The 14,820-nt window shown below is 48.3% G+C and overlaps 1 protein-coding gene across 4 annotated transcripts in view; it reads right to left on the bottom strand.

The window, feature by feature from the left end:
* Window positions 1–14,820, bottom strand: part of ScsbetaA (Succinyl-coenzyme A synthetase beta subunit, ADP-forming) — a 79,358-nt gene that overhangs the window by 43,449 nt on the left and 21,089 nt on the right. For 3 of the 4 annotated variants that reach the window (XM_075875980.1, XM_075875875.1, XM_075875926.1), the window contains exons 4-5: window positions 13,029–13,191; window positions 6,192–6,370 (exon numbers count right to left, since the gene is read on the bottom strand). In XM_075875980.1, coding sequence (XP_075732095.1) covers window positions 6,192–6,370; window positions 13,029–13,191 — 342 coding nt within the window. The remainder of the gene's footprint in view (window positions 1–6,191; window positions 6,371–13,028; window positions 13,192–14,820) is intronic. The other variant, XM_037429985.2, reaches the window with a different exon arrangement.

The raw sequence follows: 14,820 nt of genomic DNA, 5'->3' as shown, positions 1-14,820 counted from the left end.
ATGATGCCCTTGATTGCTTACAAGGTGCCGAGTTTTTTTTCGTCGTTAGATTCGCGTTCGGGGTATTGGCAGGTGCCCTTAGCAGAAGCCGATCATCCAAAAACAGCCTTCGTGACACCAGACGGGCGATACGAGTCCAATGTCATGCCCTTCGGCCTCTGCAATGCGCCAGCCACATTCGAGCGCATAATGGACTCAGTTCTGCGGGGTTTGAAATGGAACATATGCCTCTGCTACCTCGATGATATCATCATTTTTACACCCGATTTCGCAACACATCTTGTACGCCTGAAATATGTCCTCACGTGTCTGAAGAATGCACAGCTCCAACTGAATCTCAAGAAATGCCATTTCGCTGCTCGGAAGCTAACCATTTTCGGTCACGTCGTACCAAAGAATGGCGTTCTTCCCGACCCGGCTAAACTACGCTCTGTCGCTGAATTCCCCAAACCGACGACTGTAAAACAGTTAAACCGCTTCGTAGGATTGTGCTCCTACTTTCGTCGGTTTGTGTGCAACTTTGCCTCCATAATTGCCCTTTTGACCTAATTTTTAGGCAGTGCCAACGACATCTCGTCAAGGTCTTCCGAGTGTAATCACGCATTTACCACTCTTCGCCGTCTCCTGACATCACCACCTATATTGCGCCACTATGATTCCATGGCTGCAACTGAGATCCATAAAGACGCGAGTGGTGTCGGTCTCGGTGCAGTTCTCGCTCAACGCAAGCCTGGATCCCCTGAGTATGTCGTCGCCTACGCCAGCAGAACGCTAAACAAAGCTGAGGTAAACGACAGTGTTACCGAAAAAAAGTGCTTAGCCATACTTTGGACAATTGTCAAGTTTCGCCCATACTTATATGGCCGCACGTTTGCTGTAGTTACAGACCATCATGCCTTATGTTGGTTGTTGTAGCTGAAGGATCCATCAGGTCGCCTTGCTCTTTGGGCTCTGCGACTTCAAAAATATGACATCCGCGTCATGCACCGTTCTGGCCGCCAACATGCCGATGCTGATGCGCTCTCGCGATCACCACTGTCCACTGAGGCTGCCTCTGTATCTTCTATAGAACATACGCTGTCAGCTCTTGCCATCAACACAATGTCTTCTGCACAGAATGAGGATCCATGGATAACTTCGCTTCTGGACGTTTGATCTGGGGTACCGACACTTGCAACGACTCGTACAATGCGACGCCAAGCTTCGCACTTCACCATTCAAGGTGGCCTCTTGTACCGGCGCAGTTAATCAACAGACGGCAGGAAGTGGCTGCTCGTTATTCTCCGAAAGCTGCGCTCTACAATCTGTGCATCATTTTACTCCGACCCGCAATGCGCTTACGCCAATGTCTTCAAGACCTATGAATGTTGAAGGAAGCGGTACTACTGGCGTGGGATGTTTACGTTTGTTCGACAGTTCATTCACGGCTGCCACATGTGTCAGCGACGGAAACAGCCACCAAATCCAAGAGCATCTCCACTACAGCCGCTTGCGTGCCCCGACCACCCATTTGGTCACGTTGAAATTGACCTTTATAGACTACTGCCATTGATGACAGCAGGTAACCCGCGGGCTATCGTTGCTGTAGATCACCTCACACGGTACGCCGAAACCGCTGCTCTTCCTACAGCGACCACACAGGACGTCGCAGCTTTCATCCTTCATCGTTTCGTATTGCATCATGGCCCTACTCGCTAGCTCCTCAGTGACCGGGGCCGTGTATTTCTATCCGACGTAATTCAAACACTGCTCTGCCAGTGCCATATTGTACACCGAATGAGTACTGCTTACCACCCTCAGACGAATGGCCTGACTGAGCTGTTTAATCGAACCCTGAATGACATACTCGCGACGCATGTGGCATCTGACCAAACGAACTGAGACCTGCTTCTTCCGTTTGCGACCTACGCGTACAACACCACTACCCAAGTCACCACCTGCTTTTCCCCAATCTTCCTTACGGAAGCCAATCATCGCAACAATTGACACTTTGCTGCCATACCCACCAGATGCATCTGAGTGCACGACCGTGTCCAAAGCTGCACGTCACACCGAAGAATGCCGCGAACTAGCAACGTCAGAAAAAGGCCTGCAATGACGACCACCCTCCTGCCGCAAAGTTCGCCCCTGGAACCCTTGTATGGCTATATGTACCGCCATTTGCACCTGGTTTGTCTGTTAAGCTACTTTTAAATGAGCAAGGTCCATACCGCGTGGTAGAGCGCACATCGCCCGTCAATTATGTCATTAAACCGCTTTCGCCGCTCGGTGACCTTTGTCGGTGTGGACACGATATTGTTCACGTGGACCGCTTGAAGCCGTACTTCGACCCGCTAGTTCCCACCTGTTAGATCGCCATGATGGCTTCATCTTTCTCGACGGGGACTATTATGAAGGAATGATGACAACACCAGGGAACCCCAAGCATCATCGCAGAGTAAGGCACCATGAGATCGGCACTCGAGCTCCACCATCTTCCACGTCCTGTCGCTATCTCGAATCTTCCACCTGCCCATTAGATTCGCCCAATAAACTTCTTTAAAATCGTATTATGGCATAAAGCGAATCAGACTTTGTGACAATGGTCAGTGTGATGGGATACATAAAATAGTTATTAAGAGATGCGATAATCGCACAGTGCAGGATGAGGATACATTTTATAGATCAAGGCAAGGCATGACACTTTTCTGTGCAGTGATAACAATGGGAAGCAAAGGTCTTTTGTAGAGGTCATACTGGCCGAGAATAAAATGTGCAGAGTTGTACTGGACCATTTCTAGAGCAGCAATTGACTTTACATGGGAAGAGACCCGCACCGCAGTAGCATACTCCAATGTGAGTCGGATTAGTGTTTGTGGGGATCTGAGGCGCGCCCGCGCCCATTTCGCGGGCATTCCGCCACACGGCCACACCCTTTTGCTTTCCTGCTTCGTTAACACCACGTGGCGATAGATGGCGCCATGCGCGGGCACAGCGCGCGCCACTGCGCGCGCCGAGGGAGCGGTCTCTTCTCCGTTGGTCGGCGCCGGGTAAGCACGTGTTTTCCTTCGTCCGCGTCCCCTTTGGGAATCGCCGGACTGTAGCCTGCCTGGGGTGGCCTTGGGCACCTCGGCAGGCGTGTTTACTTGAGTGCTAGCTTCGGTAACGTACGCTAAGCCCACAGCGGTGCCTAGTGCTTGAAGTGGCCGTACCACAACGAGCCGCACTTGCCGTAGGCCTACGCGTACGAGGTTTGCCCTAACACTCGCGACCAGGCCCAGTGGCCATCGTGAGAGTGCGCAGCATAGCCGCGAGGGACCTTTTCCCGACCGGCGTGTCAAAGCCCGCCATTGCCAGCTGCGACGTGCTCGCGGTTTTCCCCTGAAGCGCAACCACGCTCTTAGCGACGCGAGCAAGAGTTTCTCAACTTCGCTCGCTCCAAAGTGGCTTGGTCCGTACCGAGTGGAAAAAGCTTGGACTCCACTCGCGTACTTGCTGAAAGACCCGCTTTCGGGAAAACTCAGCCGTGCCCATATCGCAGACCTGAAAGCCTTTGCGTCGAGGTCTGACGAGCCTGCGCCAGCGCCCAGTGGCTCTTCGCGCAAGCAACGGCGCACACCCGGCGCGGCGGACCGCATTCGGACCACGCACCGGTATAATCTGAGGAAGCGGTCACCCTAGTGATTTAGCGCCAGACGGCGGGCTTATTTCCGCAACCGAAGGCCCTCATTTTTATTTTCTAATCTCAGTTAGCTAACTTCTTTACAGCCAGTGCTTGCAAAGAAGTCTGTTCCGCCCAGTTACTGCTGCTGATTGTCATTTGAGTGTTGTTGTTTACTTGATGTTTTTTTTTTCGTGTTTTCATTTTTTGTCCTTCTCGCTGGAGGAGGGGATTGTGAATTGGTGCTTTAGCGTGGGGAGAGGGACAAATGACACTCTGCGGTTCCCTTGCGGTGCGCGTTTGGAGAGACCCGACCATCGGAGGTGTGTGTGCGTGTGTGTGTGCGTGTGGCGACAACTTAGGAAGTCACCGACCCCTACACCACTTTGGACTCTGGAGGTGTTCGGAGACCTGCACGAGGCCAGCTGTCGCAAACGCTGTGCACGACTCGACCAACGCCGCAGGACGCCTCGCAGCCAATGAATTTGGCGACCATTATTCCAGCAGAAGGGCCGGCTGTCGCAGCGAGGTCCATCCGAACCTCCACCAAGGCGGCGTTCGTCGGACTCGCAGGGCTGTCGTCAACATCGACGAGACGAAGGTGAGCCCGTTTCTCGCATGAAGGCCTCAACCAGAACCCTCCTCTTGAACTCTCGCATCCACGCAATCACCCAAGTCAGACATTACGTGACGCTGCCCCTCCGAGCCGCGGACGCGCTCTTGCGTGAGCATCACGAACTCCCGTTACCCCTCTTCCGCGGAGCCCTTGTATTTGTCAAGTGTATTATTGTGTTGTTTATTTTTTTTCTTCAGCAGCAGTTGCAGAGCGAGGCTGAGGCTAGCTGTTGCCCATTGCATGACGCCTTTGCATGCATGGGCGACGACCGGCTGCCTTTGCAGACCGGTATATAGGGTGAATTAAGGAGAGGAGGATGTGGGGATCTGAGGCGCGCCCGCGACCATTTCGCGGGCATTCCGCCACACGGCCACACCCTTTTGCTTTCCTGCTCTGTTAACACCACGTGGCGATAGATGGCGCCACGCGCAGGCACGGCGCGCGCTGAGGGAGCGGTCTCTTCTCCGTTGGTCGGCGCCGGGTAAGCACGTGTTTTCCTTCGTCCGCGTCCCCTTGGGGAATCGCCGGACTGTAGCCTGCCTGGGGTGGCCTTGGGCACTTCGGCAGGAGTGTTTACTTGAGTGCTAGCTTCGGTAGCGTACGCTAAGCCCACAGCGGTGCCTAGTGCTTGAAGTGGTCGTACCACAACGAGCCGCACTTGCCGTAGGCCTACGCGTACGAGGTTTGCCCTAACACTCGCGACCAGGCCCAGTGGCCATCGTGAGAGTGCGCAGCATAGCCGCGAGGGACCTTTTCCCGACCGGCGTGTCAAAGCTCGCCATTGCCAGCTGCGACGTGCTCGCGGTTTTCCCCTTATTGTGAACGTCCGCGTGCGGGTGCCTTTGCTACCCGCGTCCCAGGAGCGGACATTGTACTGTTGTTCGGGGTGCCGCCAGTGGCAATAAAGTGTTGTGTTTTGCATTAGAACACTGTCTGTTTGCCGCGCCGCGCTAAACGCCTTATTAGTTGAGCGCGCGCGGAGCGGTGCGCTACACGCAAGTAAACGGAGTAGCGGCCCTGTGGCTCGCTAAGCGTGAACCCGCGGTGATCGTCCGCTGCAGTTAGTAGCGGGGTCACCATATGTTTCATACAGCAGGAGTTTCAAAAAAAGAAAAGAAAGAAAAAGAAAAGGATGCGATAACATTTTCGATGTGATAAGCTTTGTTAATGAAGTGCTGGATGTGAACAGACCAGTTTAATTGATTGATTGGTTGATATGTGGGGTTTAATGTCCCAAAATCACCGTATGATTATGAGAAATGCTGTAGTGGAGGGCTCCAGAAATTTTGGCCACCTGGGGTTCTCCAACGTGCACCCAAATCTATGTACACGGGCCTACAGCATTTTCGCCTCCATCGAAAATGCAGCTGCCGCAGCCAGAATTCCATGACCTGCGGGTCAGCAGCCGAGTACCTTAGCCACTAGACCACCGCGGCGGGGCAACAGACCAGTTTAGGCTAGCAGTGATATGAAAACAAGTATTTATTACTAAATCTAAATTAATGTTATCAATGTAATACATGGTGATGGGCAGGAAAATGTTCCCGAAACATGCATGACTTCACATTTCTTAATATTTAGTTGCATTAACCATTCATTACACCATTTTGGGATAGCAGCACGATCAGACTGAAGTGAATAAATATCATTAGTATATTGGTTATCTCTCTGAAAAACAAAACACTATCGCCTTCCAACTGAAAAAATATTAAATTTGCATCGCAAGAAAGATCATATCAGGAAAAATGGGGGCCTAAGGAATGAGCGTTGCAAAACCTTTTGCAGCAATTTGGAGAAACCTGTCTGTTGACCACATCTGATGACCTCGGTGTTGTAAACAGCGAGAAGCTCGCACAGAATTAAGAACATGTCACCCTAAATTCATTTCCTGTAGCTCGTGAGAAAGTAGTTCTAGAAGAATTTATCCCAAGAAAGATAATTGCCCCCTCGACTGCAGCCGGGTGGAAGCCGAGGCCTCGGACGAGTTCGGCAGTGCGCTCCTTGTCCACACCCTTGGTGATGTCGATAGGCAGCTTGAGTATGGCCTCAGGGTTTTCCTTGGCCACTTCCTCAATGTTGACACCGCCCTGGGATGAGGCCACGATCACCGGGCCCTGTGAAAAACAGCCACACTCTTCAGACAGTGGATATATGACAGCTTTCAAGAACGGTAATCACAGGTGGCACAGGTACAAAACCGTTTTCATTTTTACTCCTCGAGGCACAAAATTATGTCTCTATGAGCTCCCATTTCACCTCAGTGAAGTTAACCACTGAAAGGAGTTGGCTAAATCTGGGAAGGGAGCTGTCTATCTTATAAAGTGAGATAGACAGCACCCTTTCCAGTCTAGCAGAAAGTACTATATGAATCAAACCGAAAGGTGTTTAAATAATCGTTTACTAGATCACAGGTATCAAGTGTCCGTTTACTAGATCACACAAAACATCAAGTGTCCAAGGACCTTCCACCAGACTGGGCACTACATTTGACTGCACCCTTAGCATCCACCAAAGCAGCAAGCAAGACCATGATCACAGATGCTCCAAGCACTACCACCATTCTAGTCCTGTTTTCATCACCATGCCATTGTGAACTCCACTTCATTGAGTCATCAATCACTGGCGCACAGCAGACAACTGGTCTATCTGTTTTTCACGAGGTCAAACCGGACATGCCAGCGCCAGCCACTACCACGCACCTCTCACTCAGACCACCTGTTTCCCTACACTTCGGATACTGAGTTGCGATTTCCCTGCTTAATCCTTCGACCACATCCTGTTTGCTCGCTCTCCCGGATGCGTAGATCTCCATCTACAACTGACATGAAAAACTAAGAACTATATCCTTAACACCTAAGGTAAGACGCCAAGTGGAAAAAGCGAATTTTTTTTCAAAATGTCGTTTTCCATTTTTGGTTATGTTAAATACCCAATTTATTCTTCGTCATTTTGCTGCATAAAGCATCCGTCTATGTAGTTTTTTTCCAAATATACAAGCAAAAATGTTCGACCACCCATCAAATACGAAACCGAAGCTGAAAGGGTCACTTGTGTGTCAATCGTAGGATTAGCTTGATTACAGGTTCATATTTATGCAGCAAAATGACGGAGAATAAATTAAACATTTAACATAACCAAAAATGAAAAGCGATATTCTGAATATAAATTCGCTTTTTCCCCTTGGCGACATACCTTAGGTGTTAAGGATATATTTCTTAGTTTTTCATGTCAGTTGTAGATAGAGATCTACACATCAGGGAAAGCGAGCAAACAGGATGTGGTCGAAGGCTTAAGCAGGGAAATCACAAGTCAGTATCCGAAGTGTAGGGGAACAGGTGGTCTGAGTGAGAGGTGCGTGGTAGTGGCTGGCGATGGAATAAGTTTGCGACTTGTTCGGGTGGACCTCGTGAAAAACAGATTGGCCAGTTGTCCGCTGTGCACCAGTGACTGATGACTCAATGAAGTGGAGTTCACAATGGCATGGTGACGAAAACAAGACTAGAATGGAGGTGGTGCTTGAAGCACCTGTGATCATGGTATTGCTTGCTTCTTTGGTATACGTCAACGGTGTGATCACAAGTTTAGAATGTGACAATATGTACAGTGTAGACCACTTATAACGCAACCGCTTATAGTGCAAAACCGGTTACAATGCGGTCTTTTTGGACTCCCATTTACCCTCCCATAATACCCTATGTATACACATACCGCTTATCATGGGGTGCCCCAAGATGAAAGACCGGTAATAATGTGTTTGCCAGAAAATCGTTGCGACAAAGGCGGTAAAGAGTGCGTCTGAAAGGAGGCGCATTGGATGGGCCGCTGGGGAGCGAGCGACAAGGTCATTGTAGCTAGCACGGGTCATGTGCGTCTAAGGAATGCTTTATTAAACAATAGCACGCTCATATATACATCTTATCTCGAGGGGCGTAGCTGCCAACAGGGGCACGTGTGTGCATGCATGTCTGTCACAGTCATTACAGAAAAGGAGGAATGCGGAGTGAACAAACAAAGAGTGGAGGGAACAAAAAAAAAAAAAAGACCACGAAACCCTGCGCAGGCTCACAGAGCAGAAGGGTGGTTGCTTCGGCAACAAATAAGCCTTTGCACCGGCGCTGATTATGGCGTCGCTAGCATGGTTCTGGCCGCACGCGGCTAAATGTGGCACCTGCGGTGCCGTACTTATCAACTGCGCTTAACAGTTTCCTGTCTGGAAAAACATCACCGTTATCGACCTTGCAACAGATATCGCGTTTGTTGCGTGAGCTTTCGCCTTTGCTGCCAGTGAGATGTAAGCTTGGCGTGTTTTCATCTTTGTTGATCTCCCGTCTGCGAACGCAAACTTCGTATCATGCAAGCTGTTCTTGGTTCAGTGCTTGATGCGATTTTTTTTTTAACGCTGGATCTTCCCGTCTTGAACAAACTTACCACAACAACATACGAAACGGCAGGCAAAGCCTAATCAGCGTTGGTTACGTTTCGGTAGTACTTACGCACTACCCAAGTTTTGGTTTGGTACAAAATCAACGAAACTTTTTGCAGTGGGTGCACTTGACAAGAAGGGATACATATCGTTAGTGAGTTAAAGGTGGCACATGTAGCACTTGAATGGCGATTCGTGATTCGATTGCGATGTCTTGAAATCGGGTGCGCGCCCGTTAAATCGATCGATTGGCGTCTTTCAGCACTTAAAATTCGGGACATGATTCGACATAGTTTCTGTGCAATATGCATAATCGAGGCAGTCTGAGAAGTATACGGCGAATTTCCACGTGTTTGCTTTTTTTCTGTTATTGCCCTTTTTATTTTTGGCATTCATTTCGTTGGCAACGCGTGTCTCAACGTTGCTTTTTTTAACACTCGGAAACTTTAATGGTTGTAAGCACCACCCACGCATTGCATGCTTAAATTCTCGGACACGCAAGGCTGCGTGTCCGAGAGAACTTACTCACTACCAAATATCACAGCAGCTCACCACGCAGGGAAGAATGGCCGTCGGAAGGCAAAAACTAGCAAAATAATAAAGAACAATGCACCTGTATTTCCACCAAATTCCGCACATTAGCGGGAAGATACCTTCGAAGAAAATAGTCCATAATAGACTTTTACTGAATCTTCTTCCTGAGGATGACTGCTTTTTAACCTTCAGCAGCTATTACGAGTCCGTCCTCGTGGTCATCGTAAGCACCAAAGAAGCATTGCAACAAGCCTGTCGCATCCATTGCTTGCGCGGGCGTTGGTACGTCGGGTTCACTAACATTAGGCTCTGGGGTGTTGACACATTCGTCACTGTCATTATGCACCCCCATCACCGCATCTGACAACTTTTTCATTGTCACCATGTCAGCATCAGCATTGATGTACGTGCAGAAAGTTAGGCACATCGGTAGCGTCAAAAAGAGCATCCCACGACGTCTGGGACTGGTCGCCCGTGGCAACATCACTGAAATCTTCGACTGCATTTTCTTTTCGACGCCGGATTCAACGGCTTTCAACATTGCCGACTTCTGCTCGATTGTTATATTTTCGCGCTTACGTTTGCCGCTGCTGTTGTCCATCTCGTGTCAGGCGGCAAAACTAAAAGGTGATGTTGCTGTTCCACAGCGAACGACAAGAAACATAGCCACAATCTCCACGGTCCTAGTGCTGAGCTGAAGGGGAGGAGGAGGAGGTCAGATGCACGGGCGGGTCAATGAGTTCTACAGGCTGGCTGACGCGCACGCTTGCGCGAGTTTCTGAGCGGGCAAGTCCATTAGTTCCCAAAGAAGGTGAAAGCATGAAGATAAAACCGACGCGTGTGTTGGCAGGCGGCTCCCGGCGAGCCCAAGGCGTGAGTTATAAATAACCGCGGCCGTGATGATACATAATCCGTCCCGCGCTATATAAGATATGGAATTAATGTATACCAAAATGATAAGTAAATGCTCATTGTGGACAAGGAATGGTTTGTTATATCCATTGTGAAAAAATTTTACTTCGTTAAAATGAGGTTTTCAATTCATGGGCGTCTATGACAATTTCAAGGAAAATTACAATTGCTTTGTTATAGCAATTAGTTAGTCATATGCTGCTTCATCATAACAAGGTTCTACTTAACATGAAGCAGTGCGAGAAATGAACGCGGGCTCTACCGCTGCTCAACAGTGGTGCTTCTAACATGAAATCAAGTGCACACGCGTGCGCACTTGATTGGATGCCCTGGATATCGTCGTTGTATGGGATTCTAACTGGAACGGCAGCGTGATCTCCTTGGAATGCGAAATTATGATATGTAATTGATATGTGGGGTGTAACATCCCAAAACCACCATATGATTATGAGAGATGTTGTAATGAATGGCTCCGGAAATTCAGACCACCTGAGGTTCTTTAATGTGCACCCAAATCTGAGCACACAGGCCTACAGCATTTCCGCCTCCATCGGAAATGCAGCCGCTGCAGCCGGAATTCAAACCCGCAACCTGCGGGTCACTGGTCGAGTACCTTAGCCACTAAAGCACCGCGGTGGGGCAACACAAAAATATGGTTATCGAACTAGTACCCAAGGCCTTTTGCGGTTTCTCGCCCTTTGATTGATATGTGGGGTTTAACGTCCCAAAACCACTATATGATTATGAGAGACGCTGGTCTCTCATAATCATATAGTCATAATCATAATCTTATTGCCCTTTTATTTTACAAAATAAACTATATGTCGTGCTTGTTGCATGTAAGTTTTGTTTCTACGTGTAACACTGCATTTACTCGCGTCATGAGCGCACTCAAGTGGCATAATAATCGCACCACCAGCTTCAGTCGCCAAAATTTAGATTTTTTTCCCCGCATAATAAATGCACCTTCTACATTCTTCCCCTGCAGTCCCGCTAACGAACACCTGGTGCCTGCTTACCGCATGAATCTCTTCCGTTTTTTTAATTATTATGCCAACCCCCCTCAGCTCACTACCCTTCCCCCCCTTCGCCAGTTGCTACGCGCCGTATTGTTTTTCTTTTTATCTGTGCACGGCACGCCCCCCGTCTTCTTTATTTGTGCACCACAGCGGGGTTCACGAATGCGAGTGTAGAGACATCGCAGCTGATAAGCACACAGCCAGCGAGAGCGAGAGAAAATCATGAATCTGCTTGCGCAGACCGACGACAGCTTCCTGCAAATACAAAACTTTAAGGATCAACAAAGTGCACGCTGTTTCCGAGCGACCATGACAGGATTTGCTGTTGCGAAGCGCTATTCGTCGATATCGCGTCTCAGGTTTCTGGAAAACCAGGAAAAATCGCTTGTCACCCAGAAAATGTTGTGACGATTTCCACAACATGATAGCACCTCCACTCGCCTGGCTTGTTCGCCGCGCACACAGAAACTTCTCATGTTAAAGCGAGGCGGCAGCCGTATTTTGTGGTTAATCTTGTTATCGACGGTTTGTTTTGATGTTCCGGAGGTACCTTGCTGCCATGTTCGTTACTTGCTACAATGACAACAGCGTTATCGTGCGAGGTTGCCACAAAGTTGGCAAAGTGCGTCGTAGCACACGCTTCTGGGCAACTCTCAAGCTCCAATGATACCACTGTTATGGTTAAGCGATTGCGAGAAAAGATAGCCCAAAAAAGCTTTTATGGCATGCGCGGGCGACACGGGGACAGGTTGCAGAAGATAGGGCCATCAACACCTGAAGATGAGTAAAGTGCAACAAAGAACCTGTTTCCAAACAGTCTACACATATGCGAAAAGCTAAATGACCTAACTTCTTTTTTTGCATTACAGCCTTTTTCGCTCATGCCGAAAAAGTTTTCTTAAAATCTGTCCCACATAATAAACGCACTTCCAACTTTGCTCCCATTTTTCAAGAAAAAAAAAAGTGCATTCATTATGCAAGTAAATATGGTATTCTTTGCTGCAACCGGGTTTCATTTGCAAATGTGTTTCATTTTCAATTAGAGTACATATATATGGGGTTGGCATACGTGAGTGAAGCAATGCGGAACTAACACCACTGCAATCACCGTCGTGAACAGTGACATATCTCGAGCCTTCTGCTATAGTTGCGCTCATCGGAGCTTTAGTTGCAGTCCCACCACGAAATGAGGTTGAATTTCATTGCTGCGCAGAAGCACTGGCGGCCAATTTTTGAAAACGGCAATGGCCTGTTTGCATAAAGGTAAAGAATTCTCTCATTGGACTCGACTGCTGTCTCCAGTAATTAAAACATTAATTATTGTTATTTAAATACTGCTGCAATCACAGTGTCTAGCGACTTCAAGATATCTGACATCGGTCCAGGAGCCGCATAAAACTATCCTGCGAGCCACAGGTTGTGTACCCCTGAGATAGATGGTTTGGCGTAGCTTAGCGCAATTTATGTAGATTTTATCAGGCTGGCGCAGCGAATCTCGTTTGGTGCACTTTGGCGCAGGAGTAGGATCCCTGCTGAAAATATGTGCTTTATATTGCGGACTAATAATTTTTAGTGATTATTGCTTCAAAAAAATTTCCATCACTTGGCATCATACCTTAACATCTATGTATCTAGTGAATCTGTGTTTATGGCTTTTTTGTGGACAGAGAATGGTCTTGCAGAGCAAGGAAGTAACAGCGCGAGAACACACCCACAAGAGAGAAGATGTCATAGATAACAGGCGCTGTGTGTCCATGTTTTCTTATTCTCTCTTGTGGGCGTGTTTTCGCACTGTTACTCCCTTGCTCTAAGATGAACCGACATGCCCCCAAAAATTTTTTTAAGGAGAATGGCAGTACTGAAAGCAGTGAGCAGAAAACTTACATTGTATTCCCGTTCCATCATCAGCGCGAAGTAGTACTCGCGCCGATTGTACAGGCGCTCGGTGACCAAGACCTTGTTCACCTTAATACCCTTTTCGCCCGTCTGTTTGGTGCGAAGGACATGGCCTATCATCTGGCTGGCAAACTTCTTCGCTTCACTGGGCCTACAAACAAAAGGCCATTCATGTAGAAGATTTAGAGCACAGGCAACTAAGTTCTTTCTGCTCCTCTACTTTCCGTTTAGTTGCTCCTTTAAAAGAGAAACATTCATTGTATTATTGTGAAGCCAAACTGTTAGAGAGAAACAAGTAGCATAACCAGCCCAAAAAGTCGTAGAACATGAAGCCTGCCACTACAAGCCATTGACCCCGAATTTCCTTCTCTTCACCTTGTAGATTCCTTGCTGTGAGTGTTGACCAGGCATCTGAGAGAAATGTGTTGCCGGTGACTGAAGCAGCTTTTAGATAATTTAATTTTATGGCTGCCATAAAATTTTGGGAAATAACAATGTCATTGCCAAGGTAAAATAAGCACAGGGACCACTTTACACCTCTTTCACTTCTTTGGACATCGCTGGAGCATCATGGGAGCCGAAAAGCAAAACTCAATATTGGCAGCGATTGGCAAGAATGCAGTCTTGTCCCAGTCCTCATAAAAGTCAAAGTCATTTATTATTCTTCATTAGCACAAACCTGCCAGTACACTGCATAAAGAAAGGTGATTTAATGAAAAATACTGCGAATCACTAAGACAGAGGGGCGCACCATCGATGTAAGGCAAAGGATAGATGTTCTTTTTCGCAATTTTCTTTTTGTGGCAATGCTAGAGGGCCAAGAAAGGACGACAAAGTGGACGGAGTGACCCACTACGCATTTTCTTCCTTTGGTTCTTTATGTAACCATGAAGACAATCATAGTACCACCATTTAGTACTGACTCAAGTCTTATTGCCTAAAACTTTAGAATTGTCTACGTCATGCTACAACATATGGCATTTAACACCTGGGAACTGCAGCTAATTAAAAAGTATGCAAGAGTGGGTAGAGCCCCGACAAGAATAAAGTTTGAAGTTTGGTTTAATTTGCCACACACAGTTACAAAAACTTCAGATGTGGATTGGAAGGTGAAAAAAAAAAAAAAGCTACGTATATGTAGCTTGACTGGCCCCACCACCCATTACCACGCACCGGACACTTTCGCAGAAGCAAATTTAAGCAATATACAGAAAGGGTCTATGAATCGCAAAACAAAGTTATTTAAAATATACATATGTAGCAGACACTTTCGAAAAAATAAACAAAGCAGGCACACAAAACGTAACAACAGTAACAATTTTTCGTAATTACAAGTGGCATAATGGATACATGTGCAATTATACTAGAAAGCGAGAAGCACAGGCAATCATAATGTAATTAAACAACCTCACGACTGACTGTTGTGGGAGTGCTGACAACCCCCCCCCCCCCCCCCTGTAAAGTTGTCTGCGCCGCGTGGCGCACGTGTCTCGCCCCAAGGTTTTGTTTCGGTGGTGACCACCGCCGGGCGATAGGTGGCGTTGTGTTCGCTTTGAGTACCACTATTGGTAGAGTGGTAGCGCCGGCGGTGGCCCCTGGCGGAAGGCAGGCCTTGGTGGTGGGCGAGCGTTGAGAGAGCCTCTTCTGCGCGTGGCGGCTGCCGCGAACGGTTGTCTGTAGCGTGGGCCCCCGGTGTTCGGCACCGCGGGCTTCGCGCCGGGGTCCCACGTGGAAAGTCAGGCGTTGGCGACGCCGCCTTGGGTATGTGTTAGTGTGTTCG

Source organism: Rhipicephalus microplus, chromosome 1 (assembly GCF_043290135.1).
Source record: "Rhipicephalus microplus isolate Deutch F79 chromosome 1, USDA_Rmic, whole genome shotgun sequence".
Classification (NCBI taxonomy): Eukaryota; Metazoa; Arthropoda; class Arachnida; order Ixodida; family Ixodidae; genus Rhipicephalus; species Rhipicephalus microplus.
Note: the sequence above shows the minus strand (reverse complement) of the source record. Positions and strands in the feature narration are given on the sequence as shown.